Raw genomic sequence first — 26,507 nt, 5'->3', positions numbered from 1 at the left:
ACACCTACTGTAACGCCTCACGGCTACGGTTCATGCCTCACCCAAGGACGCGCCTATCCCCCAGTTGTTATCGGTACAATAATTTATGAAGATATCTCATGTGACGTGATTGAAATTTCAAGGTGCATATTATCTTATTAAGTTAGAGGCGTGTTTTGTGGTGTGGGTGAGGCCGTCTCGCCACGTGTATCGGTGAGGATGCAAGAGGAATGTCTGGACTTCGACGACGTCTTACCTCATGTTGGAGAGTTCGGCAAGTACCAGTGGCTGCTGTTCCTAGGCCTGGCACCCTTCTGCCTCAACGTGGTGTTCATCTACTTCGTGCAGTTCTTTATCACCATCCCGCCCGAACACTGGTGCGCCGTTCCTCAACTCCAGGAGGCTAACATAACCCTTGAACTTCGGTAAGATTGACAGGACACATCTCATTCACAGGGTGAGGGGGTGCCTGGGTCAGGGAATATAAGAGGAAAAGGTCCTATATAACTCTAAATTGAAGGCAAAGTAAGAGTTGAAGGGAACAAAAGGAAAAGGATTGACGTAAGGACGAAATGGTAATACCTAACATCATACATACACATGGTGATCCGACTTGTGTTGAGGAAAGTTTTTGCTTCCTCGTTTTTTCAATCTCTGTGTATGTTTATACTGTTATTTGTTTGTGTGAAGCTCTCTATATCAGTCGGTCCATAGTCTTGTGAATGTCAAGTTCTCTAAGCATGTCAGTTTACCTGTACAGCGCGTGTTAATGAGAAGTGTTTTCAACTTGTCAGTCTACAGCGCTTGTTAATAAGTTCTCTCGGCATCTGTCGGTATCTAGTGAGTATTTGTACTTATACCTCAATTTTTTGTATATGATTTTGCCGTTATTTTACGTCACCAGTGCATGTCTTCCATCTTGCTTCAATGCCGTTCACATCACATGTGTTGAAAATATCCTTTATCTCCGTAATCATATATAATTCGTAAGAAGTTTAACTGATAATCAGAAAGTAAGTTTACTTCTCATAGCACCCTCAGTTGCATTTACTCTCGACACCACACCGTACAAAGGAATATACTGTTTGTAATTAATGCTTTACGATCAAGCGTCTGTCGGGCTAAGATTATTACAACACATAACTTATACTTTTATCTTCTTCCCCACTGATCGGCTCATTAGCCGCTTTGGCGGTTGCTCACGTCTCTTTTACATTTATTCTTCTTCACCACTGATCGACTCGTAAGCCGCTTGGGCGATAGGTCACGTCTCTGTTACGTACTGTTGGCAAGTACTGGGCATGCACTGGTTCCTGAATGTATCTGAACCTGTTCCAGTGCTTGCCAAGTCTGGTCTTGAAAGAGCTCACACTCGGTGCCGTCACATCACTCTCTGGCAGATTGTTCCAAGAGTTCATAACTCTAACTCCGAAAAAGTTAGCCCTCATAGTTTTCTGGACTTGCTGCTTCTTCAACCTTGAGCTGTGACCCCTTGTGGGGCGAGCGTCCGCCAGCTCGTTAGGACACTCCAATAAGTAGTGCCCTTTGAGATGTTTATACACCTCAACTAGGTCCCCCCTTACCCGTCTGTAGTATAAGCTAGGCAAGTGCAGGCGCTCTATCTCTCGGGGTAGGTGAGGTGCCGAAGTGCAGGCACCAGACTGGTGGCCCTCCTTTGAACATTTTCAATCAACTGACATTACCTAGCATATTTCGGGGACCAGACGGGGTGACAGTACTCCAGACAGGGAAGCACCTCGCTCTTGAAGATCGTCAAGATTATCTGAACGACCTTCTTATAAGACATGATAATTTAGTTGCTCGATTTACCTTTTTCTCACAATGGTCCGAAAACTTCAGTTCATTGTCAACATACACACCTATGTCCTTTTCACATTCAGTCTCAATGCAGTTTCTTCGTCCCGTTGGGACACATGATTTGCCTCCTTACCGCTGGTACGTCCCAGGTGCAGCCTCTTACACTTCGTGACATTGAATCTTAGCAGCCATTTCTTCGATCATTCTTGAAGCTCACAGAGATCCTTCTGCAGCTCTTCACAGTTTGCTTGGTTCTTAATTCCCGAAATAACTTGGCCTCTGTTACGCACTGTACCTGCGCCAGTGTTGGTCAAGTCTTTTGAAAGAGCTCACACTCGGTGCCGTCACAACACCCTCTGGTAGATTGTTCCAAAAATTTACAATTAACATTCCGAGGTTTGCCCTCACAATTTTTCTGGACTTAGTGACTCCTTCAATCTTGAGTTCTGACCCTTTGTGGGGCGGGCGTCCGTCAGCTCATGGACACTCGACCGAGCAGTACCCTCTGAATTGTTTATAAACTTCAATGGGCTTGCCCGTCTATAGTATAAGCTAGGCAGTTTTGGCGTTCTAATCTCTCAAGTAGAAGAGTTTTTAGCCTTATATTTATTAATTTGTTATTATTATTATTATTATTATTATTATTATTATTATTATTATTATTATTATTATTATTATTATTATTATTATGTAAATTGCTACGATAAACGTTGTGGTTGACGTGTTTATAATTTCTTTTACCCAAACAGGTGTTGTCACAGGTGGAGTTTAAGGTATTTCCCGGTGCTAGCGTGGCCTGTATCTTACCACGCACACATACAGTACATACACTCTCTCCCAGGGTAAGCAGTATCTAGTCTGTTCATTATAAAAACGTCAAATAGTCCCCCCCCCCCCTTCTCTCGTATTGTCCAGTTAGAAAACAAATAGTTTTGAAGTGCTGTAGATTGGCTAAATTTGGCTTCCACAGAGGATACGGCCACATTATCCAATCACATAACCACATGGCTTTTGCTGGGCGGGGCTGAGTGCAACATTTTCCTGATGAACAAACTATAGATAGTTCATAATTATCTCCTATAGTAGCTCCAGCCCACTATATACGTCGTCTCTCTTCAGTATTGATCACGTCAAATGATGATAGATGGATAGACATATATACTGTTTCTTCAGCAAAATTATCATGCATATTCACAGCGAATAAGCGATCAGCGTGTATATATAGACAATGCAGGAATACTGTTTTTACAGACAGTGGAGGCATACAATGGTCAACAGTAGGGACCTGACTATATATATATATATATATAATTTTATCCTTACTAATTTGTGGGTAAATTTTTACTTTAGGACATGAGTCCCTTGGGGTTGACCAATAGGTTTTCCCATTGTATTTTAGTGTTTTAAACGAATTTGACCTTCATTTTTGACGGAAATAGCTCGTTTTTGTCCCCCTCCCAACGATAATGGGGGAGAGCCTGGGAAAGCGGGGTTTTTGGGTGGGGGAGAGAACGAAAACGAGTCATCTAACCTAACCCCTAGCCGGGGGTTATGCCCCCGGTAGGCCTAGCTTAAACTAACCTAAATGTAAAAAATAAAAAAAATGTTTCAGTAGTTTAAAACTTTGGGACGCGCCATGTCTGAAAGTACAATACCTTAGTTAGAAGTGGAAGGACCAGGGATACGTAAGAATTGGATAGAATGATCGTCTTTCTCGTAAAACTCAGCAATAAACTTTAAAATAATCGTAAGAGCACAAATGTCAACTAAGCCCCACCACGGCCATTGTGAGACTGGTCAATGAAATTAAAATCGTACTCAGTATGCTTCCTTTGAAAAAAATCAAATGTGATTGGTCGAAAAAAAAATCGCGTGATGATATCGATACATCATTGGTCACGACTGGAGGACGTCAGTCAATATTGCGCATGCGTGATGCGCCGATAACATCTCACGCAGCCCAAGACTGAAAACTGAGTAAAATCAATTAAATTCAACTGTGTCGCTATTATCCATTTCCGTCTGGTATATATGGGGGTTCAAAATGTTCAGAATAGGGAGATCTAAATGTTTCAGTTCATTATAACTTTCGGGAGCGCTATGTCCTTAGGTAAAATAATACAAATTTGTGAGTTTGTTGTGAACTTCCTCTAGAGTCTAGATTGTTGTAAACTTTTAGCTTGTTTAGGACTGACGACTGAATATAATTGGTTTAGCCTGTTTAGTTGTTTGGGTTATTATTGTTTATATAGAAGGTACTTGTTTATCAGATCAGTCTTGTTTCGGGTTTAATTAAATTCGTTGGATTTGTTTGTAGACTTGACGCATCTATAGACACTGCTTACCGGTAATGGTTTGTTTTCTTGGCTTCAGATTTTGCTTACTAATTGTCTCCGATTTGCACGATGAATCTACGCAGCAACATCAGACGTAAGAATGAGCCTTGGTGGCTGTGTAAGTCTCTACAGAATCAAAGTAGCTATTTCAGGGACTTAAATAACCTAAGTGATTGTTACTTTTGCCATCATAATCTGATTATACTACAGGGTGAGTCAAAAGTCCCCATACATAGGCAATATGATCACTTTATTATGCAATCATGTCCTTCAAGTGACCATCAAAGGGGTGAAGTCTGGGGACCTCTGAGGGCCACTCCACGGGACCACGGCGGCCAATCCAGTGAGCCGGAAACTGCTGATCCAGCCATTAGCGCACGCGGAAATTCCGACTCTTGTTTACCGAACACGCTAATTGGTTCAACTGCTCGCGTTGTGATTGGTTGCGAGAACATGACGTAATATTACTATTTTCTATAATAGAATGTGTGGTGAGGGGTAACGAAGATCCCAGATACAGTTGTAGTGGAATTCTCCCCTACAAACGCTGTTTGTCGCTGCCTAGCCGACCCCACCAATTCCCCAGTGTATGCCTCGTGGTCTAGGTCAACCAGCGCCGCCATACACCACGGAGCGGGGGTCAACTGCTAAGCCACGCCTACCCCCGCTATTTAAGACCTGACCTCGTGGTGATCTGCCTCTCCTTCTACCTACACCAACCAGCCAGCAACACCTCCTCCGCCGCTGCCTGGCGGCCTCGCTCCTCCTCCGCCTGCCTGGCGGTCCTCTCTCCCGCTGGCGAGCATGGCGACCCACAAGCTGTCCTTCTCTGAGCGTCCTCACCAACCAGCTCTCTCTACATCACGCTTGTAACCATGCTGCCTTCCCAGCACCAAGCTGCATTGTACATCCAATACAACATGTATATAGAGAGCACATTGTGAGTTTCCTTTCTCCATTCCATCCTGAGTGTGAACCAAACAATCTCATACCCCACAAATGGTGACTCCCGGAGATTCGCACTCACACAGGATGGAGGAGAAACTGATCACGCTCCCAGTCTTCAAGCAACATGGAAGACTGGCTTATCCACCCAGAAGCAGCTCTCATCGGCTCTACAGCTACTGTCTCTACACCGCAGGTACTCCCTGCTAATGTCCTGCACCCTGCTGCTGTCGTGGACCCAGCTGCTGTCACGAGCCCTCATCCGCTTCTGCTGACGCAGCCCCTGCTCCTGACCCAGGCCCACACACCCCAGCAGGCGCATCTGACGACTCTGTACCTGCCGTGAGGGAAGCACAACATTCATCGCCTCCACACACCCTTATTCTCCCTCTCTACTCCCACAGATATTGTGTATCTAGACAGTTGTCCCCAGCGACCGGCTCATCCACGCCATCGCCGTTGTCTCACATGAGGCACGCACCGCCCGTTCTGCCTCACATGTGCTATGCAACCCTGCAGACAACAAGTCTCCTACACAGCCTGGAGGGAAGGGGGAGTATTGTAGTGGAATTCTCCCCTACAAACGCTGTTTGTCGCTGCCTAGCCGACCCCACCAATTCCCCAGTGTATGCCTCGTGGTCTAGGTCAACCAGCGCCGCCATACACCACGGAGCGGGGGTCAACTGCTAAGCCACGCCTACCCCCGCTATTTAAGACCTGACCTCGTGGTGATCTGCCTCTCCTTCTACCTACACCAACCAGCCAGCAACACCTCCTCCGCCTGCCTGGCGGTCCTCGCTCCTCCGCCTGCCTGGCGGTCCTCTCTCCCGCTGGCGAGCATGGCGACCCACAAGCTGTCCTTCTCTGAGCGTCCTCACCAACCAGCTCTCTCTACATCACGCTTGTAACCATGCTGCCTTCCCAGCACCAAGCTGCATTGTACATCCAATACAACATGTATATAGAGAGCACATTGTGAGTTTCCTTTCTCCACCCATCCTGAGTGTGAACCAAACATCTCATACCCCACACAGTAGTTATACAGTATTAGAGTAGTCCTCATACTCAGTGAATTTCATTGTTCCTGTCATTAGTTTTATAAATTACTGAATAATAAACACTGCATTATGCACCATTCAGAGTGTTATATGAGATCACATTAGATTTGTATTTTATCAATTGTAATTTGTATTACTTTTCGATAATACTGAATACAAAAATAACCAAAACATTCCAACAATTTTATTTTGACAATACACAAAAAAATACAAATATATAAACATTTAGAAGCATAACTAAGCACAAGAAATATATACATGACCTTATTTTACACATTGTAAACATGGTATCGATATCGCTTCGTATGTGACTCGGCAGAATATAATTCTGTTAAAATATCGCTAGTAAAATGTAGGTAAGGTAATTAAATACATCTACAATTTATTTCTGTGTATTCTATATGGTATTTTAGCCATGAAAAAGCATATTTCCTAAAGTCGGTAATTTACCGACAGTCGGAGCAGTGACGTCATGGCTTACCGACTACGTCATCAATTTACCGATTAACAGACGACGTACCGGATTTGAACCAATCAGCGTGTTCGATAAACAAGAGTCGGAAATTTCTACAACGCGGCGGAATAGGGTGGCGCCCCATCGTGCTTTTTACTTGTGTGGGGCACTTGAAGTCCATGGTGTACCGGGTGAAGATACAAAAAAAACGGCCCACCTAAAAGAACGCATTCGTGATGCGTGTGCGCGCATAACACCAGACTTGTTAACGCGCGTTCGCCATGAGTGGGAGGAACGCATCCGTATGCGCTTTTTTTTTTGTATTGGGCACCCCCTTACATCCTGTGCAAGGTGAAGCGCAGAAGCGCCTACAGTGCCCAACTGGGAAACATGCCAAGTTCATGCTTGCCTTTATGTCTCATGAGTTAAGGGCGTAGAAGCCTGAAGGGTCATAGGTTTTTGTCAGCAAGTTATTGGAAGCTCCAACAACTTTCCCTGAACCAAGGGGCTGACAAGTGTGTCCGAACAACTTTCCACCGGCCCGGGAATCGAACCCGTGACATCTCGCTTTCGAGGCAAGAGCTGTACCGCTCTCCCACCAGCGCCCCCGTATGTGCATTCTTTTACTGTTATCCTCTTCACCACTGATCGGCTCGCTAGCCGCCCGGGCGATCGGTCACGTCTCTGTCACGCACTGTTGGCAAGTACTGGGCATGCACCGGCTCCTAAATGTACCTGAACCTGCTCCAGTGTTGGTCAAGTCTGTTCTTGAAAGAGTTCAGTGTAATGGTGCCCACAAAGGGCATATTTTGCGACTTACAAGTGATTACATAATAAAGTAACCATATTGCCTACGTATGGAGACTTTTGACTCACCCTGAGTAGATTTATAATAATATTTTATTCTATTTAATCTATTCCTCAGTAACCAGGGCAGGTAACAATCTAAGAATAAATATGCTTTAGAAAAAAAAACATTAATTGAACAGTTCTACTCAAGCTTTACTTACTAATAAACATTTTTGTTTAATCTTCAAAGCTCTTTGGGAAAGTACTCTTAAATGGTTATTATCACCATCAAACATAACAAGTTTCCCCCGGGTACTGTATTCTGTTTTCCTCTTGTACTAACACTGGACAATAAAGTTTATAACAAAGTAATAAATAAAAATCCAACCGCCCGAACGGCTAGTAAGCTGATAAATGGTGAAATGATAAATTGAACTTGAAACATGCATCGTCTGGGTAAAATCGCAGAGGTCATTCATTTCTCCCGTTGCTACTTTTTTTGCAGCAACAGAGAACTTACTCCAATCCAAACTTTTGCCAGTTCAAGGATTCTATACCCTTGGCCAGTATGGGCTTGTACGACGTTCTTACTGAATAAACTTCAATTTCTCTTGCCAGACGACAGCTCAGCATTCCTGTCACCTTCGACTCCCAGGGCAAGGAGAAGTGGAATAGCTGTCAGATGTACGATGTAGACTACAGTAAACTGCTGCGGGAGGGCGTGACGTCAGCCAACGCCTCCTGGCCAGTGCGGGACTGCCAGACGTGGGAGTACGATATGTCTTCCATAAGATACTTTCACACTATTGTCTCGGAGGTAAGACGACTCTCAAGGACACATCTTATGCCATGTTATTTATAAGCTTATTGTATGGAAGAATAACAATGCGGTAATCTTTTCTGTCTTATTATACTGTGATTGTAATATGTCACGGCAGTTATTCAAGGTAATGACGTCATTCATTACGAAGATGCATTCTTAGTTCTGTAAATTTGTATTTAAAGCTACGGGTTCTAGGACTGCCTGAAGCTTCGCCCCAGCTTATTTCATCTGAAGATTAATCTCCGTAACGACGCTACCTGGTGGGGGTTAGGTTAGGATGGTCACTCCTGAAATAAGCCGAGGTGATCCTAAATGGCTATGATGTGTGACGGCATATAACATTTATAAATAAACTTAATGAATAATAAAAGTTTATGGGTTCGCAGTTATAATTAAAATGTCGTTTATGTCATTGACAACTGGCCAGCTAATTATGTTTACGTATTTGATTTGATTGGTTGTGTTGACAGTATTCGTGGGTGTGTGACCGGGAGTGGTATGGCACCCTGGCACAGTCTGTGTTCTTCCTGGGTGCCATATTTGGTGGTCTTCTTAGTGGCTGGGCGGCTGACAGGTGAGTCTCAATCGTGACTGGTACTGGTGGTATGTTGGTCGTTTTTATTTATTTAACCCTTTAGAGATCATGGTTTAATCCTTGACAATGATGGTTTAACCCTTTAAGACCATGATTAGCCCTTTGATGATGACGAAGAACACTTTGATGATGATGATTTCGTTATTATTTAACTAGAAAAAATGAAACTCCATTAATAGAGATACATTATCGTAATCAAGGGGTCAAGCTATCATGCAGGGGAAATAAACTAATGTACTGCCTGGTTATTGTAGTCAAACTTACTGTATTCAAGAGGTAATGCTGAAAACTGAAGTACACCAGTTTATAGATTTCAAGGAACCATTATGCTGAAAATGAAAATTATCTGTTTATTTTATTTTGTATCAACAGTTACTTCATCAAAATATATTGATAGAGAGAAACTTGTATCCCTGGTGGCAGGTACGGGCGTGTACCGGTGTTGGTGGCGACTAACTTTGTTGGGGCGGCCACCTCCCTGCTGACGGCCCTGTCCACCTCTCTGGGGGACTTCCTTCTCTACAGGTTTCTCGCCGGGTTTGCCTTCGACAATATCTTCGTCATGATGTACGTCTTAGGTGAGTATACCACCTTCTGACTCTTCTCTCATGTACCTTGAAGCCCTCCTGTAGTGTACCTCACCCATGCACCCTTATGGCCCTCCTGCACATTGTGGCCCCTACTGTACCTCACACACATACACTCTTGTAATCGCCAGTGCTGGAGTACGTGGGACCCAGGCGGAGGACCCTGATAGCCAACATGTCCATCGCGTTGTTCTTCACGGCGGGCACGGTGGCGCTGCCCTGGCTGGCGGTAGCGGCGGGGAACTGGCGCCTCTTCACCGCACTCTCCTGCACACCTATGATTTTCGGCTGCTTCGCCTTCTGGGTCCTGCCTGAGAGTGCCCGCTGGCTCCTCTCCCAAAGTGAGTGACTTCTGCTTAGTAATCATCATGTGCAGATACTTTGTACACACTGATCGAACACAAGGGAAATACCCAGGGCTGCCTCACTTATCGCAAAGGTTACGGGCATGAAACTCGTTGAGAATATCGAAATTGCGAGTATCTGAGCAATTTCTCCCATATGAAATAATGTAAATAGGGGGATACGGGCACCGGGGTGGTCACGGCCGTCAGATTTAAACACTTGTTTTACTCAATACATATGGAACAAAATAAATAAACAAGAGCATACTATCAAATAAACACCAATAACAAACACTTTGAGTTTATTAGGCGTATACGTTTACAAGTAGAGTATACTTTACATGTTTGAGTGTGAGTGTTAGAATGTTTATGTGCGTAGGTGTGTGAGGTAAGTTTTAAACGTAGACTGTTAATTTACCTCTGATGTGCTGTGTTGCTTGCTTGCTGAAGTTGGCATTAGGGGAGAGGGTGAAGGTTTACTGGGGTGAGGGGAGGCTGGGGTCGTCAGCCACCTCACTCTCATCATCACTGCCAGGGTCGTCAGCCACCTCACTCTCATCATCACAGCCAGGGTCGTCAACCACCTCACTCTCATCATCACTGCCAGGGTCGTCAGCCACCTCACTCTCGTCATCACTGCCAGGGTCGTCAGCGACCTCACTCTCCTCACTGCCAGGGTCGTCAGCCACCTCACTCATCATCACAGCCAGGGTCGTCAACCACCTCCTCTCATCATCACTGCCAGGGTCGTCAGCCACCTCACTCTCATCACTGCCAGGGTCATCAGCCACCTCACTCTCATCATCACTGCCAGGGTCGTCAGCCACCTCACTCTCATCACTGCCAGGGTCGTCAGCCACCTCACTCTCCTCACTACCAGGGTCGTCAGCCACCTCACTCTCCTCACTACCAGGGTCGTCAGCCACCTCACTCTCATCACTGCCAGGGTCGTCAGCCACCTCACTCTCATCACTGCCAGGGTCGTCAGCCACCTCACTCTCCTCACTACCAGGGTCGTCAGCCACCTCACTCTCCTCACTACCAGGGTCGTCAGCCACCTCACTCTCCTCACTGCCAGGGTCGTCAGCCACCTCACTCTCCATCATCACCTGTTGAAGGCAGTGGTTCACTTGTTGAAGGCTGTGGCAGTTCACTTGTTGAGCTGTGGTTCACTTATTTGAAGGCTATGGTTCCTTGTTGAAGGCTGTGGTTCACTTGTTGAAGGCTGTGGTTCACTTGTTGAAGGCTGTGGTTCACTGGTTGAAGGCTGGTTCACTGGTTAGAGGCTGTGGTTCCTTGGTTGAAGGCTGTGGTTCACTGGTTGAGCTGTGGTTCACTGGTTGAAAGGCTGTGGTTCACTGGTTGAAGGCTGTGGTTCACTTGTTGAGGCTGTGGTTCACTTCGGTGAGAGGGCTGTGGTTCACTTGTTGAAGGCTGTGGTTCACTGGTTGACTGTAGTTCCTGGTTGAAGGCACAATGGTTCACTTGTTGAAGAGCTGTGGTTCCTTGATGAGAGAGCTGTGGTTCACTGGTTGAAGGCTGTGGTTCACTTGTTGAGGCTGTGGTTCACTTGTTGAAGGCTGTGGTTCACTGGTTGAAGGCTGTGGTTCACTGGTTGGGCTATTAGTTCACTTGTTGAAGGCTGTGGTTCACTTGTTGTTGAAGGCTGTGGTTCACTTGTTGAAGAGGCTGTGGTTCACTTGTTGGAAGGCTGTGGTTCACTTGTTGAAGGCTGTGGTTCACTTGTTGAAGGCTCTTTCACACTGGTTGGAAGGCTGTGGTTCCTGGTTGGAGGCTATAGTTCACTTGTTGAGGCTGTGGTTCACTTGATGAAGGCTGTGTGGTTCCTTGTTGAGGCACCATGGTTCACTTGTTGAGGCTGGATTCACTGGTTGAAGGCTGTATGGTTCACTTGTTGAGCTGTGGTTCACTTGTTGAAGGCTGTGGTTCACTTGTTGAGAAGGCTGTGGTTCCTTGTTGTTGAAGGCTTAATGGTTCACTTGTTGTTGAAGGCTGTAATAGTTCACTTGTTGAAGGCTGTAGTTCACTTGTTGAAGGCTGTGGTTCACTTGTTGAGGCTGTGGTTCACTGGATTTGAGCTGTGGTTCACTTGTTGAAGGCTGTGGTTCCTTGTTGAAACTGTGGTTCACTGGTTGAAGGCTGTGGTTCACTTGTTGGCTGTGGTTCACTGGTTGAGGCTGTGGTTCACTTGTTGAAGGCTGTGGTTCACTTGTTGAAGGCTGTGGTTCACTTGTTGAAGGCTGTGATTTCACTGGTTTGAAGGCTGTGTGGTTCACTGGTTGAAGGCTGTGGTTCACTGGTTGGAAGGCTGTGGTTCACTGGTGAAGGCTGTGGTTCACTTATTTGAAGGCTGTGGTTCACTTGTTGAAGGCTGTATGGTTCACTGGTTGAAGGCTGTGGTTCACTGATTTGAAGGCTAGTAGTTCACTTGTTGAAGGCTGTGGTTCACTTGTTGAAGGCTGTGGTTCACTGGTTGAAGGCTGTGGTTCACTGGTTGAAGAGCTGTAGTTCACTTGTTGAAGGCTGTGGTTCACTTTGTTGAGCTGTGGTTCCTTGTTGTTGAAGGCTGTGGTTCACTGGTTGAAGCTGTGTTCACTGGTTGAAGGCTGTGGTTCACTTGTTGAAGGCTGTGGTTCACTTGTTGAAGGCTATGGTTCACTGGTTGAGCTGTGGTTCACTGGTTGAAGGCTGTAGTTCACTGGTTGGAAGGCTGTGGTTCACTTGTTGAAGGCTGTGGTTCACTGGTTGAGGCTGTGGTTCACTGGTTGAAGGCTGTGGTTCACTGGTTGAAGCTGTGGTTCACTGGTTGAAGGCTGTGGTTCTTATTTGAAGGCTAATGGTTCCTTGTTGAAGAGGCTGTGGTTCTACTGGTTGAAGGCTGTAGTTCACTGGTTGAAGGCTGTGGTTCACTTGTTGAGAGCTGTGGTTCACTGTTGAAGGCTGTGATTCACTGTGGTTGAAGGCTGTGGTTCACTGGTTGCGACTTCTTGGTTCCTTGTTGAGAGGCTGTGTGGTTCCTTGTTGAAGGCTGTGGTTCCTTGTTGAAGGCTGTGGTTCACTGGTTGAGGCTGTGGTTCCTTGTTGAGGTTGTGGTTCACTTAACTGAGGCTGTAGTTCACTTGTTGAAGGCTGTGGTTCACTGGTTTGTTTGTAGTTCACTTGTTGAAGGCTGGTTCACTGGACCCCAGAGGAGCTGTGGTTCACTTGTTGAAGGCTATGGGTTCCTTGTTGAGCTGTGGTTCACTGGTTGAAGGCTGTGGTTCACTGGTTGAAGGCTGTGGTTCACTGGTTGAAGCTGTGGTTCACTGGTTGAAGCTGTGGTTCACTGGTTGAGCTGTGGTTCACTTGTTGGAAGGCTGTGGTTCCTTGTTGAGATGCTGTGGTTCACTTGTTGGAAGGCTGTGGTTCACTGGTTGGGCTATGTGGTTCCTTGTTGAAGGCTGTGGTTCACTGGTTGAAGGCTGTGGTTCACTTGTTGAAGCTGTGGTTCACTTGTTGAAGGCTATGGTTCACTGGTTGTGAGGCTGTGGTTCACTTGTTGAGTTGTGTGGTTCACTTGTTGAAGGCTGTGGTTCACTTGTTGAAGGCTGTGGTTCACTTGTTGGAGGCTGTGGATCACTTGGTGAGCTATGGTTCACTTTGTTGAGAGGCTGTGGTTCACTGGTTGAAGGCTGTGGTTCACTTGTTGAGGCTATGGTTCACTGGTTGAAGGCTGTGTTCCTTGAGTGTTGGGCTGTGTTCACTTGTTGAAGGCTGTGGTTCACTTGTTGAGAGCTGTGGTTCACTGGTTGGAGAGCTTAGTAGTTCACTTGTTGAAGGCTGTGGTTCTACTGGTTGGAAGGCTGTGGTTCACTTGTTGAAGGCTGTGGTTCACTTGTTGAGGCTGTGGTTCCTTGTTGGAAGGCTGTGGTTCACTGGTTGGAAGGCTGGCTAGTTCCTGGTTGAAGGCTGTGGTTCACTGGTTGAGCTGTGGTTCACTGGTGAAGGCTGTAATTCCTTGTTGAAGGCTATTGATTTCACTTGTTGAAGGCTGTGGTTCTGGTTGAAGGCTGTGGTTCACTTGTTGAAGGCTGTGGTTCATGTTGAAGAGCTGTGGTTCACTTGTTGAAGGCTGTGGTTCACTGGTTGAGGGCTGTGGTTCACTGGTTGAGGCTGTGGTTCACTTGTTGAAGGCTGTGGTTCACTTGTTGAAGGCTGTGGTTCACTTGTTGAAGGCTGTGGTTCTGGTTGAGCTGTGGTTCTGGTTGAAGGCTGTGGTTCACTTGTTGGAAGGCACAATGGTTCTTGTTGAAGGCTGTGGTTCACTGGTTGAAGGCTGTGGTTCACTGGTTGAAGGCTGTAGTTCACTGGTTGAAGAGCTGTGGTTCACTTGTTGAAGGCTGTGGTTCACTGGTTGAAGGCTGTATTGGTTCACTGGTTGAAGGCTATGTGGTTCACTGGTTGAGGGCTGTGGTTCACTGGTTAGAGGCTGTGGTTCGCCTTGTTGAAGGCTGTGGTTCACTTGTTGGCTGGTTCTGGTTGAAGGCTGTGGTTCACTGGTTTGGGCTGTAGTTCCTTGTTGAAGGCTGTGGTTCACTTGTTGAAGGCTGTGATTCACTGGTTGAAGGCTGTGGTTCACTGGTTGAAGGCTGTGGTTCACTTGTGTTGAGCTGGTTCACTTGTTGAAGGCTGTGGTTCCTTGTTGAGAGCTGTGGTTCACTGGTTGAAGGCTGTGGTTCACTTGTTGAAGGTTATTGGTTCCTTGTTGAGGCTGTGGTTCACTTATTTGAAGCTGTGGTTCACTGTGGTTGAAGGCTGTGGTTCACTTGTTGAAGGCTGTGGTTCACTGGTTGAAGGCTGTGGTTCACTTGTTGAGCTGTGGTTCCTTGTTGAAGCTGTGGTTCACTGGTTGAAGGCTGTGGTTCACTGGTTGAGAAACTGTGGTTCACTGGTTGAGCTTTCTGTGGTTCACTGGTTGAAGGCTGTGGTTCACTGGATTTGAAGGCTGGTTCACTTGTTGAGAGCTGTGGTTCCTTGTTGAAGGCTATGGTTCACTTGTTGAAGGCTGTGGTTCACTGGTTGAAGGCTAATGTGGTTCACTTGTTGAAGGCTAATGGTTCACTGGTTGAAGGCTGTAAGTTTCACTTGTTGAAGGCTGTGGTTCACTTGTTGAAGGCTGTGGTTCGCACTGGTTGAAGGCTGTGGTTCCTTGTTGAAGGTTGTGGTTCACTTGTTGAAGGCTGTGGTTCACTTGTTGAAGCTGTGTAGTTCACTTGTTGAAGGCTGTGGATCACTTGTTGAAGGCTGTGGTTCACTTGTTGAAGGCTGTGGTTCACTGGTTGAAGGCTGTGGTTCACTGGTTGAAGGCTGTGGTTCACTTGTTGAAGGCTGTGGTTCACCTGTTGAAGGCTGTGGTTCACCTGTTGAAGGCTGTGGTTCACTGGTTGAAGGCTGTGGTTCACTGGTTGAAGGCTGTGGTTCACTGGCTGAAGGCTGTGGTTCACCTGTTGAAGGCTGTGGTTCACTGGTTGAAGGCTGTGGTTCACTGGTTGAAGGCTGTGGTTCACTTGTTGAGCTGTGGTTCACCTGTTGAAGGCTGTGGTTCACCTGTTGATGGCTGTGGTTCACTTGTTGAAGGCTGTGGTTCACTTGTTGAAGGCTGTGGTTCACTTGTTGAAGGCTGTAGTTCACTTGTTGAAGGCTGTGGTTCACTTGTTGAAGGCTGTGGTTCACTTGTTGAAGGCTGTAGTTCACTTGGTGAAGGCTGTAGTTCACTTGTTGAAGGCTGTGGTTCACTTGTTGAGGCTGTGGTTCACTTGTTGAAGATGTGGTTCACTTGTTGAAGGCTGTGGTTCACTTGTTGAAGGCTGTGGTTCACTTGTTGAAGGCTGTGGTTCACTTGTTGAAGGCTGTGGTTCACTTGTTGAAGGCTGTGGTTCACTTGTTGAAGGCTGTGGTTCACTTGTTGAGGCTGTGGTTCAGGCTGTGGTTCACTTGTTGAAGGCTGTGGTTCACTTGTTGAAGGCTGTGGTTCACTTGTTGAAGGCTATGGTTCACTTGTTGAAGGCTGTGGTTCACTTGTTGAAGGCTGTGGTTCACTTGTTGAAGGCTGTGGTTCACTTGTTGAAGGCTGTGGTTCACTTGTTGAAGGCTGTGGTTCACTTGTTGAAGGCTGTGGTTCACTTGTTGAAGGCTGTGGCTCACTTGTTGAAGGCTGTGGTTCACTTGTTGAAGGCTGTGGTTCACTTGTTGAAGGCTGTGGTTCACTTGTTGAAGGTGGTTCACTTGTTGAAGGCTGTGGTTCACTTGTTGAAGGCTGTGGTTCACTTGTTGAAGGCTGTGGTTCACTTGTTGAAGGCTGTGGTTCACTTGTTGAAGGCTGTGGTTCACTTGTTGGTTCAGTTCACTTGTTGAAGGCTGTGGTTCACTTGTTGAAGGCTGTGGTTCACTTGTTGAAGGCTGTGGTTCACTGGTTGAAGGCTGTGGTTCACTGGTTGAAGGCTGTGGTTCACTGGTTGAAGGTGGTTCACTGGTTGAAGGCTGTGGTTCACTTGTTGAAGGCTGTGGTTCACGTGTTGAAGGCTGTGGTTCACTGGTTGAAGGCTGTGGTTCACTTGTTGAGGTTAGTGGCTCAAAATTTTTGCTAGTAAGAATTTGGGAACAATAACGGGGCAACCATTGCGAATAGTGGAAATGGGTAACAATAAATTGATTGCGGATAAACGGGGTTACGAATACCGAGGCTATGAATAACGGGGTTTGCCTTACACACTAAATGCGCGCGCACACACACACACACACACACACACACACACACACACACAAAATCTCGGAAGTAAAATTTCAAATTTCGTCTTTTCTTTTATTATATTCACTATATCCAGTACTATTACAGTATGTCCTCTAGATCAGGGGTTCTCAAACTTTTTTCAACCAAGAACCCCTTATATACCATGACGCATACAAATATTGTCAATAATCAAAGAATAAATCATAGTCCAAAGCATTTGTTTATTTTAACCCAAATCCAAAATATCCTGCGAATTGGAGTCGCCAAATCTCTCACAAACATTAAACGCACTATTTCTCAAAAACTTTTCGCGGACCCCAGTTTGAGAATCACTGCTCTATAGAGTACGAGTATGTGTGTGTGTGTTGCATTTCTGTTTGTTAGTTTATCTCCGAGCGGTCTTACTCTGTATGACAACACTTGTGTTTAAATGTTAATTGATGAATTAACATGGTAATACTGCAATACAAAAACAGCTGCACAGGAACAGAGATACTCATACATGTACAAATAATTAGAATGAAAACTACACAAACAGTAGTCAGGATCAATGAACTACCACGTCACATCTTGTATACAAAGAATTTAACACATTACTTACGTATTCAAAACGAAATTATCTATTAGTTGGCCTTCTCTCAGAGTTGTCAGTTTCCTAATTACTTTTGTTTTACATGGTGATGTCATCCAGTAATTCAAGTGACAATATCGTACTTTCGGCAGGCCGTGTAGAGGAGACGATAGAGATCCTTAAGAAGATCGCCAAGGTGAACGGACGCACCATCCCTGACCAGGTGCTGCATGACCTCCAGGTGAGACGCGCGCGCCTACCTTATTCATGCCTTATATATACTGTATATATTGTATTTACCTCCGTGTCTTCTTATAATCCTACAGAACTATATACATTACAGCCACGAGAGAGGTGCGGACACTGTTCAAGCTTGTTAATGTACCCCATGAAAGGCTGAGAATTAAACTGGAAGGGTACGGGATTCGGGGAAGTGTTCTATAGCGTGGATAGGAGACTTTCTGCATGATCGCAAACAGTGTGTGGTGATTAATGGTAAAAAATTATCATGTATACCCGTGAAAAGCGGGGTACCACAGGGCAGTGTACTGAATCCGTTGTTGTTTGTTTGTTTCATAAATGACATGCCAGAAGCTATACACTCCCCCATACAAATGTTTACGGATGATGCCAAGTTATTCAGGGGAATTAAGAACCAAACAGACTGTGAAGAGCTGCAGAAAGATCTCTTTGAGCTTCAAGAGTGGTCGAAGAAATGGTTGCTAAGATTCAATGTCACGAAGTGAAAGAGGACGCACCTGGGTCGTACCAACGGTAAGGAAGCGTATCACATGTCCAAACGGGACGAAGAAACTGCATTAATAGAGACCGAATGTAGAAAGGATCTGGGTGTGTACGTTGACAGTGAACTGAAGTTCTCGGCTCATTGTGAGAAAAAGTTGAATCAAGCAACTAAACTATTAGGTCTGATAAGAAGAGTGAGGTGCAACCCAATCTGGAGTACTGTCACCCCGTATGGTCCCCGAGATATGCTAGAGACTGTCGGTTGGTTGAAAATGTCCAAAGGAGTGTCACCAGACTGGTGCCAGCACTACGACACTTCAGTTGTCCAGAGATATTAGAGCGCCTTCAACTGCCTAGCGAGATGATCGAGGTGTATAAATGGAAGGCAGGGTTAAACAAAGGTGATACAGTATAACAAAGGTATTCAAACTATCCAACCATGATGAGAGAACTCGTAGCAATGATTTTAAATTAGATACGTTTAGATTTAGGCGCGAGATAGGTAAACACTGGTTTGGAAATAAAATAGTGGATGATTGGAACAAGTTACCGAACTTTATCTTTAACTCGAACACGCTAGGTAGCTTCAAATATAAGTTAGACGGATATATGAGCGATAGGGGTGGGTGTAGCTTATACTACAGACGGGCAAGGGGCGACCTAATTGAGGTGTATAAGCGTCTCAAGGGGCACTACTCAGTCGAGTAGTGCTTGGAGCTGGCGGACGCTCGCCCCACAAGGAGTCACAGCTCAAGATTGAAGAAGTCGCAAATCCAGAAAACTGTGAGGGCAAACTTTTTCGGAGTGAGAGTTGAGAAATCTTGGAGCAATCTGCCAGAAAGTGTTGTGACGGCACCGAGTGTGAGTTCTTTCAAGACCAGACTTGACCAACACTGGAGCAGGTTCAGGTACATTTAGGAGCCGGTGCATGCCCAGTACTTGCCAACAGTGCGAAACAAAGAGCCAATACATGACTAGTACTTGCCAACAGTGCGCGACAGAGACGTGACCAATCGCCCAAGCGGCTAACGAGCCGATCAGTGGTGAAGAGGATAAAAGTAAAAGTAAACGGGGCTTCCTTATGGGTCAATAGGCCCTCTGTAGTTTCCTCCATTCTTGTGTTTTTAGCTTATACTACAGACGGGCAAGGGGTAACCTAAATGAGGAATATAAACATCTCAGAGGGCACTACTCAGTCAAGTGTCCATACCTGGAGCTGGCGGACGCTCGCCCCACAAGGGGTCACAGCTTAAGGTTAAAAAAGCCACAAGTCCAGAAAACTGTCAGGGTAACTTTTTCGTAGTAAGAATTGTGAACTCTTGGAAAACCTGCCAGAGAGTGTAGTGACGGCACCGCGTGTGAGCTCTTTCAAAACTTGACTTGACCAACACTGGAGCAGGTTCAGATACATTCAGGAGCCAGTGCATGCCCAGTGCTTGCCAACAGTACGTGACAGAGGAGTGGTCGACCGCCCGCGGCTGACGGGCCGATTAGTGGTGAAAAAGATAAAAGTAATAGCAATGTGTTTATTTCCTTTCTAATTTACACATAATTATTGGTGAATAGTACTGCTAAACAAAATTATGTATGAAATAATTTGTTAACGATTATGAACAATTATATGTTAGATCTTTACTTTGATTTCACTCTGTAAAGAAAAGTATTATTCAACATGTCTTATATAAAACATAAAGGCAACAGTTGATTAAAGATTCAGATACAGTAGCTGTTTACTCGCCACATTTATGATAATGTTCCTCGTGTTGCTGCTCACATGCCCCTTCTCCTTCCCTTCCACAGAAAAGCTCCCAGTTGGAGCTGGAGGAGACTCCCATGGTGGAGCAGTCTTCTGCCTCACTACTCGACCTCTTCAGAACCCCGAGACTCCGCCGCATCACTTTCGCTATCTGTGTGGTCTGGTAAGTTCTCCTCCAATCAGGCATCTCTCCACCTAGTCCCCCTCCACAAGGCCCCCTCTCCCAATGTTTCCCTCCTCCCGTTCACTTGCCGGAACAAAAGTATCTAATTATTCCTTTAAACTTCATAATTCCTCACGAGTCGATCAGTGGTGAAGAGGATAAAAGTAAAAGTAAAAGTCACTGCAGCAACCTGATGCCAAATTCAGAACTTCATAACTTTAAACACGAGAAAATTATATTAGAACATTAATATTCAGTTAATTTCTTTTGATGCAGATTTCTAACTTGGTTACCGAGTCTATTAGAAGGTTTAAGTTATTCCTTTCCAGCGCCGTGTATCATCGAAGGGTTACAATCGGAGATCCAAAACTACTTGTTAATTCCTGTATTAGGATATCGAATCGTCCACGTATCTTTACAGCTAATCTAGTCGTCGTGTAAGTTTAAGGGCACTCAATACTGTGATAACCGAACTCCCTGACTGACCGGACATTCTATTGAGATACCGGAAATATGTTTGTGCGATTTACTGTATCTCCTGCACACAAGTACAGTATTTCTGCACAATTTAGTTTTCCTGTGTACGTTTTCCAACAAACGACTATTTTATCTCCCTTAAATATGTCTCCTTCCTCATTATTTTCTGTAAATTTTACTTTCGGACATGAGTCCCTGGGGGTTAACCAATATGTTTTTCCAGTGTATTTTGGTGTTTTTTAAGCGAATCTGGCCTTCATTTTTGTCGGAAATTTGTCGTTTTTGCTCCACCCTGACCCCCCAACAATAATGTTTCCCTATTTTCCATTTTCGAATGGAAAAATGGGGTTCAAAATGCTCAGAATAGGGAGATTTAAATGTTTCAGTAGTTTATAACTTTGGGGCGCACTGTGTCCGAAAGTAAAATAAAACCCTATTTAGGCATGTCTGTTGTAGCATCCTATAATATTTCCCCCCCCCCACCCCCTATTCTCCTACACTCTTATGTTCCACGTAAAACAAAACAAAAATCACTCTTCCTGTCCATTTTGTTTTGTTCTACACACACTTCCGTCTCCTACAGTACCTCTCGAGTGTGCCCCCTACATGCATGTCCTCCTCTTACAGGTATTTTCTATCTCTTGCAGGATGCTGCTGAGCATGGTGTACGATGGACACGCTCGTAACGTGTCCAACCTTCAGCTGGACGTGTTCGTAACGTTTACTATTGCCTCGGCGACGGAGTTGCCAGCGGACAGTTTCCTGGTACTGACGCTGGACAGGTGGGGGCGGCGCTGGCTGGCCTGTGGCACCCTCATCCTCTCCGGCATCCTCAGCATCCTCACCATTGCTTTCGCAGGTCACACATATCTCAATGGCTGTTGTGGATGACTGTTGCATAGTTGCTGTTGTGTGTTTACTATAAGTTAGTGGTTATGTGTGGTCCCTGTAAGTGATTACTTTCAATGATTGGTTGTTGTGTTTAGTTGTTGGAGGTGGTTGATATGTGCGTAGATGGTTACCGCCTTTGGATAGTTGTTGTTACTGATTACTTGGTGTAGACAATTGTTGCTGTTTTATGAATACAAAAAATATATCCATCTCAGTAAAAATAGTAAATACAATATATTTGGTCCAGGATTCTTCAAGAACCGTTAGTTACTTATAGTGCCAACACCTAGCAGTTACAATTACGCTGAAACAGCACCGAGACTTATATTACAACCAGAGACGCACTCCCATCTCTATAGTTACAGTGCGCTGAAATCAAGGTGCGAATTTCCTAGAAACATTATCCTGGTTTTTGTATACACACTCTTACCCGAAATGGCTAGTCTGCAGAACCTTCCTATATTTAGGAAGCGACCTGGAATACTACCAAATTTCCCCTATACTAAACTGTAAATACCGTAAATCACACCAACGTACCCAAGGTTACGCTTTATCGTGAGTGTGACCGTGTTCACAGGTAACGTGGTGGCGGTGGCGGTGCTGGCTATGCTGGGGCGGCTGCTGGTCAACATCGCATATAACATTGGGCTGCAGTACGCAGCAGAGTTGTTGCCGACTGTGGTGCGTGCACAGGGAGTCGCCGCCGTCCACATTACTGGCTACATTGCTACTATACTGTCTCCCGTCATCGTTTATCTGGTGGGTACAGTGGTTCATGAGTATAGTACATTAGATACACTTATACAGTTTTATTTAATCATTTAGGCATTAATGGGATAACTGTGTTAGTGTCAGTTTAGTAGTAAACTTTATTCCTTAAATTGGTCATTAATATAGTTAACCAGCTCACAAAAAAAAACTCTAATGGGTGTGGTCATCGAGCAGCATCTATAAATTACCCTGCCATTATATAACAGCTGGCACAACCGTCTGGAATATATTTCTATGCTCCTCTCATGTTCATGAACAAAGACTGTTAATTTTTTACAGATGATATATTCCTTACTACTTAATTTAACACACACAAATCTATTTTAGTGTCTTATTGTCAACAGCATAGAGTATCATAATTTTCATTTACTTTTTACTTTTATCCTCTTCACGTGGATCGGCTCGTTAGCCGCTTGGGCGATCGGTCACGTCTCGGATTACTTTTCCTTTTCTTTTATTCTATTCACCAAAAGATCGGCTCGCTAGCCGCCCGGGCGATCGGTCACGTCTCTGTCACGCACTGTTGGCAAGTACTGGGCATGCACCGGCTCCTGAATGTACCTGAACCCGCTCCAGTGTTGGTCAAGTCTTGTCTAGAAAGAGCTCACACTCAGTGCCGTCCCAACACTTTCTGGTAGATTGCTCCAAGAGTTTACAACCCTCACTCCGAAAAAGTTTGCCCTCACAGTTTTCTGGACCGGCGGCTTCTTCAATCTTGAGCTGTGACCCCTTTTGGGGCGAGCGTCCGCCAGGTCCAAGTAAGGACACTCGACTGAGTAGTGCCCCCTGAGATGCTTATACACCTCAACTAGGTCCCCCCTTGCCCGTCTGTAGTATAAGCTAGGCAAGTTCAGGTGCTTCAATCTCTCAGGGTAGCTGAGGTGCCGAAGTGCAGACACCAGTCTGGTGGCCCTCCTTTGAACATTTTCAACCAACTGACAGTCCCTAGCATATCTCTGGGACCAGACGGGGTGACAGTACTCCAGATGTTCGCAGTTATAATAAAAATAATATTAGAGATCCATTTGCATAATTATTTAATTGAAAACTAACTACTACAATCACAGTACTGTACTTGCCACTATGGTAAGCTAAGAATAGTACAGTATTAACCAATGATTCGTAATACAACGTAACGGCTGCTACATCTACCCTGTAACGTCGGTAAATAATCTTTAGAGTGAAAGAAAATTTGGAAAAATTAAGAAGTGAAAGGTATTTACAAAATGTTATCCCATCCAAATTTAGGTGTAAACACGTATGCGCTATTGAGCAATGTTAATAAGTAAAGTACAGTACATATAAAACAGCTATACTGTACTCAGTTAGTATGTGCAGGATCTGACGGGGGCACAGAAAAATTTGGAGATGGCACTGCCCCTCAACCTCCTTCCCCCAACGTGGCTACGAGCCCGAATTAACCAATTGTGTTTTTATACAACATTGAAAATCTTTCATTTATACATACTGACATAATCTTCTTCAATACTAAACTGACTAATGTCTGTATCGCGATACATTTTGTAGTAGGTAGTAGGCAGCTACCAAACAGGGAGGTACTACCGCTTGCGAAGATATTGGAAGCATAATGTGTTGTCTAATGGTAGACCCTGCTGCCATATGGCATCACGAAAATTGTGACCAAGTCCCAGGTTGCTGATCTGACTTTCTGCTTCATTTACACGCAATTGCAGGGTCTCAATTGTTTCTCTTACCATTGACAACACAACATACACATATCGCTTCTCACTTTTGATCTTTTATTTCATTTTTGTATTTATAGTTCTTTATTCTTAATATTATTATTATTATTATTACAGTTACTGTATTATTATCATCATTATTTTATTTTTGTTTGTTTTATCATAAATTTTATTTATTATGAATTATTATAACTATTATTTATTATTATTAATATTATTATTATTACATTTTCGCCCCCCAGGCCCCAATGTGGGTCAGTGACCTGTGCCCGGGTGGGCTAATCCCCGTAAAAAAAAAAGCCCCCCTCCACCTCCTGACTCATATTTGCCCTCTCCCAGGGTACGATCAATCCCTTGGTCCCGCTGGTGGTGCTGGGGGTGGCGTCAGTGATCGGAGGGCTGGTGGCGCTGCTGTTGCCAGAGACCCTACACAGGGACCTGCCTCAGACCCTCGCTGACGGTGAAAACTTCGGCAAGGACCAGGCCTTCTTCTACTTCCCCTGCATCGAAAAGGAGTAAGTGAAGGGTGGAGTGGGTCAGAAAAGTATGTGTATATAAACATGTATGTATGTGTTGAGAGTTTGCGTATGTGTTACAGAAGTATATGTGGATGAATAAAATTTCTGCATTGCCGTATTTTGTGTATGTGTAAGTTTTCATAACAATATATTTATATTTATGTCAGCATGTGTTACGTGTATGCTCTGACATTTATTTACATTCATAGGGCTATAAGGTCGTTATGTGTATAGTATATATGTAGCAGGATGTGTGTAAGGAGTGTATATGAGCGTGTTAAATTATACCTAGTTTTAAGGTGAAATAATCTTGGTACCTCTTACTCTTGGTGATGATGATGTAACATTTATATTACTGACCCGGGAATTCCTTCACTTTACTACTAACTCGTTTGGTTCTCCTGCAGTAAAAAATCCAGCCAGCCGCTGACACTGGGGGAGATCGGCCAACAGCCGTCCTTCATCAGGCACCGACCACGGCTGAGGGCGTCCCTCCGTGGGGAGACCTACAGGTCTACCCTCATCAGGCACCGTAAGGAAGTCCTCTATATCCCTATGGCTGACTGACACCACTACCACCACCACCACCACCATCACCACCACCACCACCACCACCACCAGGAAGGTCTTCTACGCACCTGTGGTTGACTGCCACCATTATCAGGAAGGTCTTATATATGCACACCTGTGGTTGACTGACACCACTGCCACTACCACCAAGAAGGTCTTATACTCACCTGTGGTTGACACCACTACAACCATTATCAGGAAGGTCTTATACTCACCTGTGGTTGACACCACTACAACCATTATCAGGAAGGTCTTATACTCACCTGTGGTTGACACCACTACAACCATCATCAGGAAGGTCTTATACTCACCTGTGGTTGACACCACTACAACCACCATCAGGAAGGTCTTATACTCACCTGTGGTTGACACCACTACAACCATCATCAGGAAGGTCTTATACTCACCTGTGGTTGACTGACACCACCAGCAGACAGCAGGAGGGACAAGAGTGAGGACTTATCATGGTCAGAAAGCGTCAGACGTGAGGGCGACTTCATGACCCTTTCCAACAACATTTTATATTGTCATTGAACTAGACACTAACTTCAGAATACTGTACAAAGTTGTCCGAACTCGAAATAATTATTATATGAATTTTGGTAGTATCACATTGTGATTTAGATATATATATAATACTTTATTAACTCTGTTGGTTCTCCTTTGCTCCTTAAGACATATTAAGTACGGTATTACAATTGTCGTGAACTTAAGACATACTGAGTCATACAATTGTCGTGAACATAAGACATACTGAGTCTTACAACTGTCGTGAACTTGAGACACACTAAGTGTTACAACTGTCGTGAACTTGAGACACACTAAGTGTTACAACTGTCGTGAACTTGAGACACACTAAGTGTTACAACTGTCGTGAACTTGAGACACACTAAGTGTTACAACTGTCGTGAACTTGAGACACACTAAGTGTTACAACTGTCGTGAACTTGAGACACACTAAGTGTTACAACTGTCGTGAACTTGAGACACACTAAGTGTTACAACTGTCGTGAACTTGAGACACACTAAGTGTTACAACTGTCGTGAACTTGAGACACAACAAGTGTTACAACTGTCGTGAACTTGAGACACACTAAGTGTTACAACTGTCGTGAACTTGAGACACACTAAGTGTTACAACTGTCGTGAACTTGAGACACACTAAGTGTTACAACTGTCGTGAACTTGAGACACACTAAGTGTTACAACTGTTGTGAACTTGAGACACACTAAGTGTTACAACTGTCGTGAACTTGAGACACACTAAGTGTTACAACTGTCGTGAACTTGAGGCACACTAAGTGTTACAACTGTCGTGAACTTGAGACACACTAAGTGTTACAACTGTTGTGAACTTGAGACACACTAAGTGTTACAACTGTCGTGAACTTGAGACACACTAAGTGTTACAACTGTTGTGAACTTAAGACACACTTAGTGTTGTAATACAGTGCAGTATAGCCGCCCACGAAGTTTGGTTGAAACTGCCCTAACCTTAGGTGGTCAACTAAGTACAATATTTACTGGGGAATAGTGATAACTTTCGCTTATGAAACTTTATTAAGATCAATAAATAATAATAAAGTCTCATAGAGTAGAGTCAGATTTTCCAGTGAGCTGTGATCTTGATCTTTGTCTGGTGGTGACCGGAGAACAAAAGTGCCTAGTCTAGGACAAGGCGGACGGCCGCCTGTGAAATTTTCGTTAAGATGGGTGGAAATGTGGTCGCTCGATTGGGAATAAAACACAGACACGCTAGAAAATGTACTTCCAAATCCTTGGTTTCATAATAAACGCAGAGAACCAACAAATTCTAAACACTGTA

General features: G+C 44.7%; 1 protein-coding gene across 2 annotated transcripts; it reads left to right on the top strand.

Moving 5' to 3' along the window:
• Positions 1 to 26,507, top strand: LOC121861520 (organic cation transporter protein-like). Of its 2 annotated transcripts, XR_006088039.1 has the most exons (12): positions 1 to 404; positions 7,998 to 8,196; positions 8,673 to 8,776; positions 9,221 to 9,375; positions 9,516 to 9,725; positions 17,242 to 17,330; positions 19,634 to 19,752; positions 20,877 to 21,088; positions 21,698 to 21,879; positions 23,934 to 24,109; positions 24,520 to 24,836; positions 24,885 to 26,507. XR_006088039.1 is itself a non-coding variant. In XM_042359332.1 (11 exons), the coding sequence occupies exons 1-11, from the start codon at positions 199 to 201 to the stop codon at positions 24,677 to 24,679; spliced, it is 1,812 nt and encodes a 603-aa protein (XP_042215266.1). In that variant the 5' UTR covers positions 1 to 198; the 3' UTR covers positions 24,680 to 26,507. The 2 variants fall into 2 exon arrangements, 1 of the variants encoding a protein (XP_042215266.1); XM_042359332.1 differs by having other exon boundaries at positions 24,520 to 26,507.

Source organism: Homarus americanus, unplaced genomic scaffold, assembly GCF_018991925.1.
Source record: "Homarus americanus isolate GMGI-L3 unplaced genomic scaffold, GMGI_Hamer_2.0 scaffold24260, whole genome shotgun sequence".
In the NCBI taxonomy this organism is placed as follows: Eukaryota; Metazoa; Arthropoda; class Malacostraca; order Decapoda; family Nephropidae; genus Homarus; species Homarus americanus.
The sequence above is the reverse complement of the archived record's forward strand: the minus strand, read 5'-3'. Positions and strand labels throughout refer to the sequence as shown.

Bases quoted from the DNA above. Each gene is read 5' to 3' on its own strand.
- LOC121861520 (XM_042359332.1), top strand. From the start codon at position 199: ATGCAAGAGGAATGTCTGGACTTCGACGACGTCTTACCTCATGTTGGA. The intron at 405-7,997 runs GTAAGATTGACA...TTCTCTTGCCAG, and splicing joins AACATAACCCTTGAACTTCG to ACGACAGCTCAGCATTCCTG. The intron at 19,753-20,876 runs GTAAGTTCTCCT...TATCTCTTGCAG, and splicing joins TTCGCTATCTGTGTGGTCTG to GATGCTGCTGAGCATGGTGT.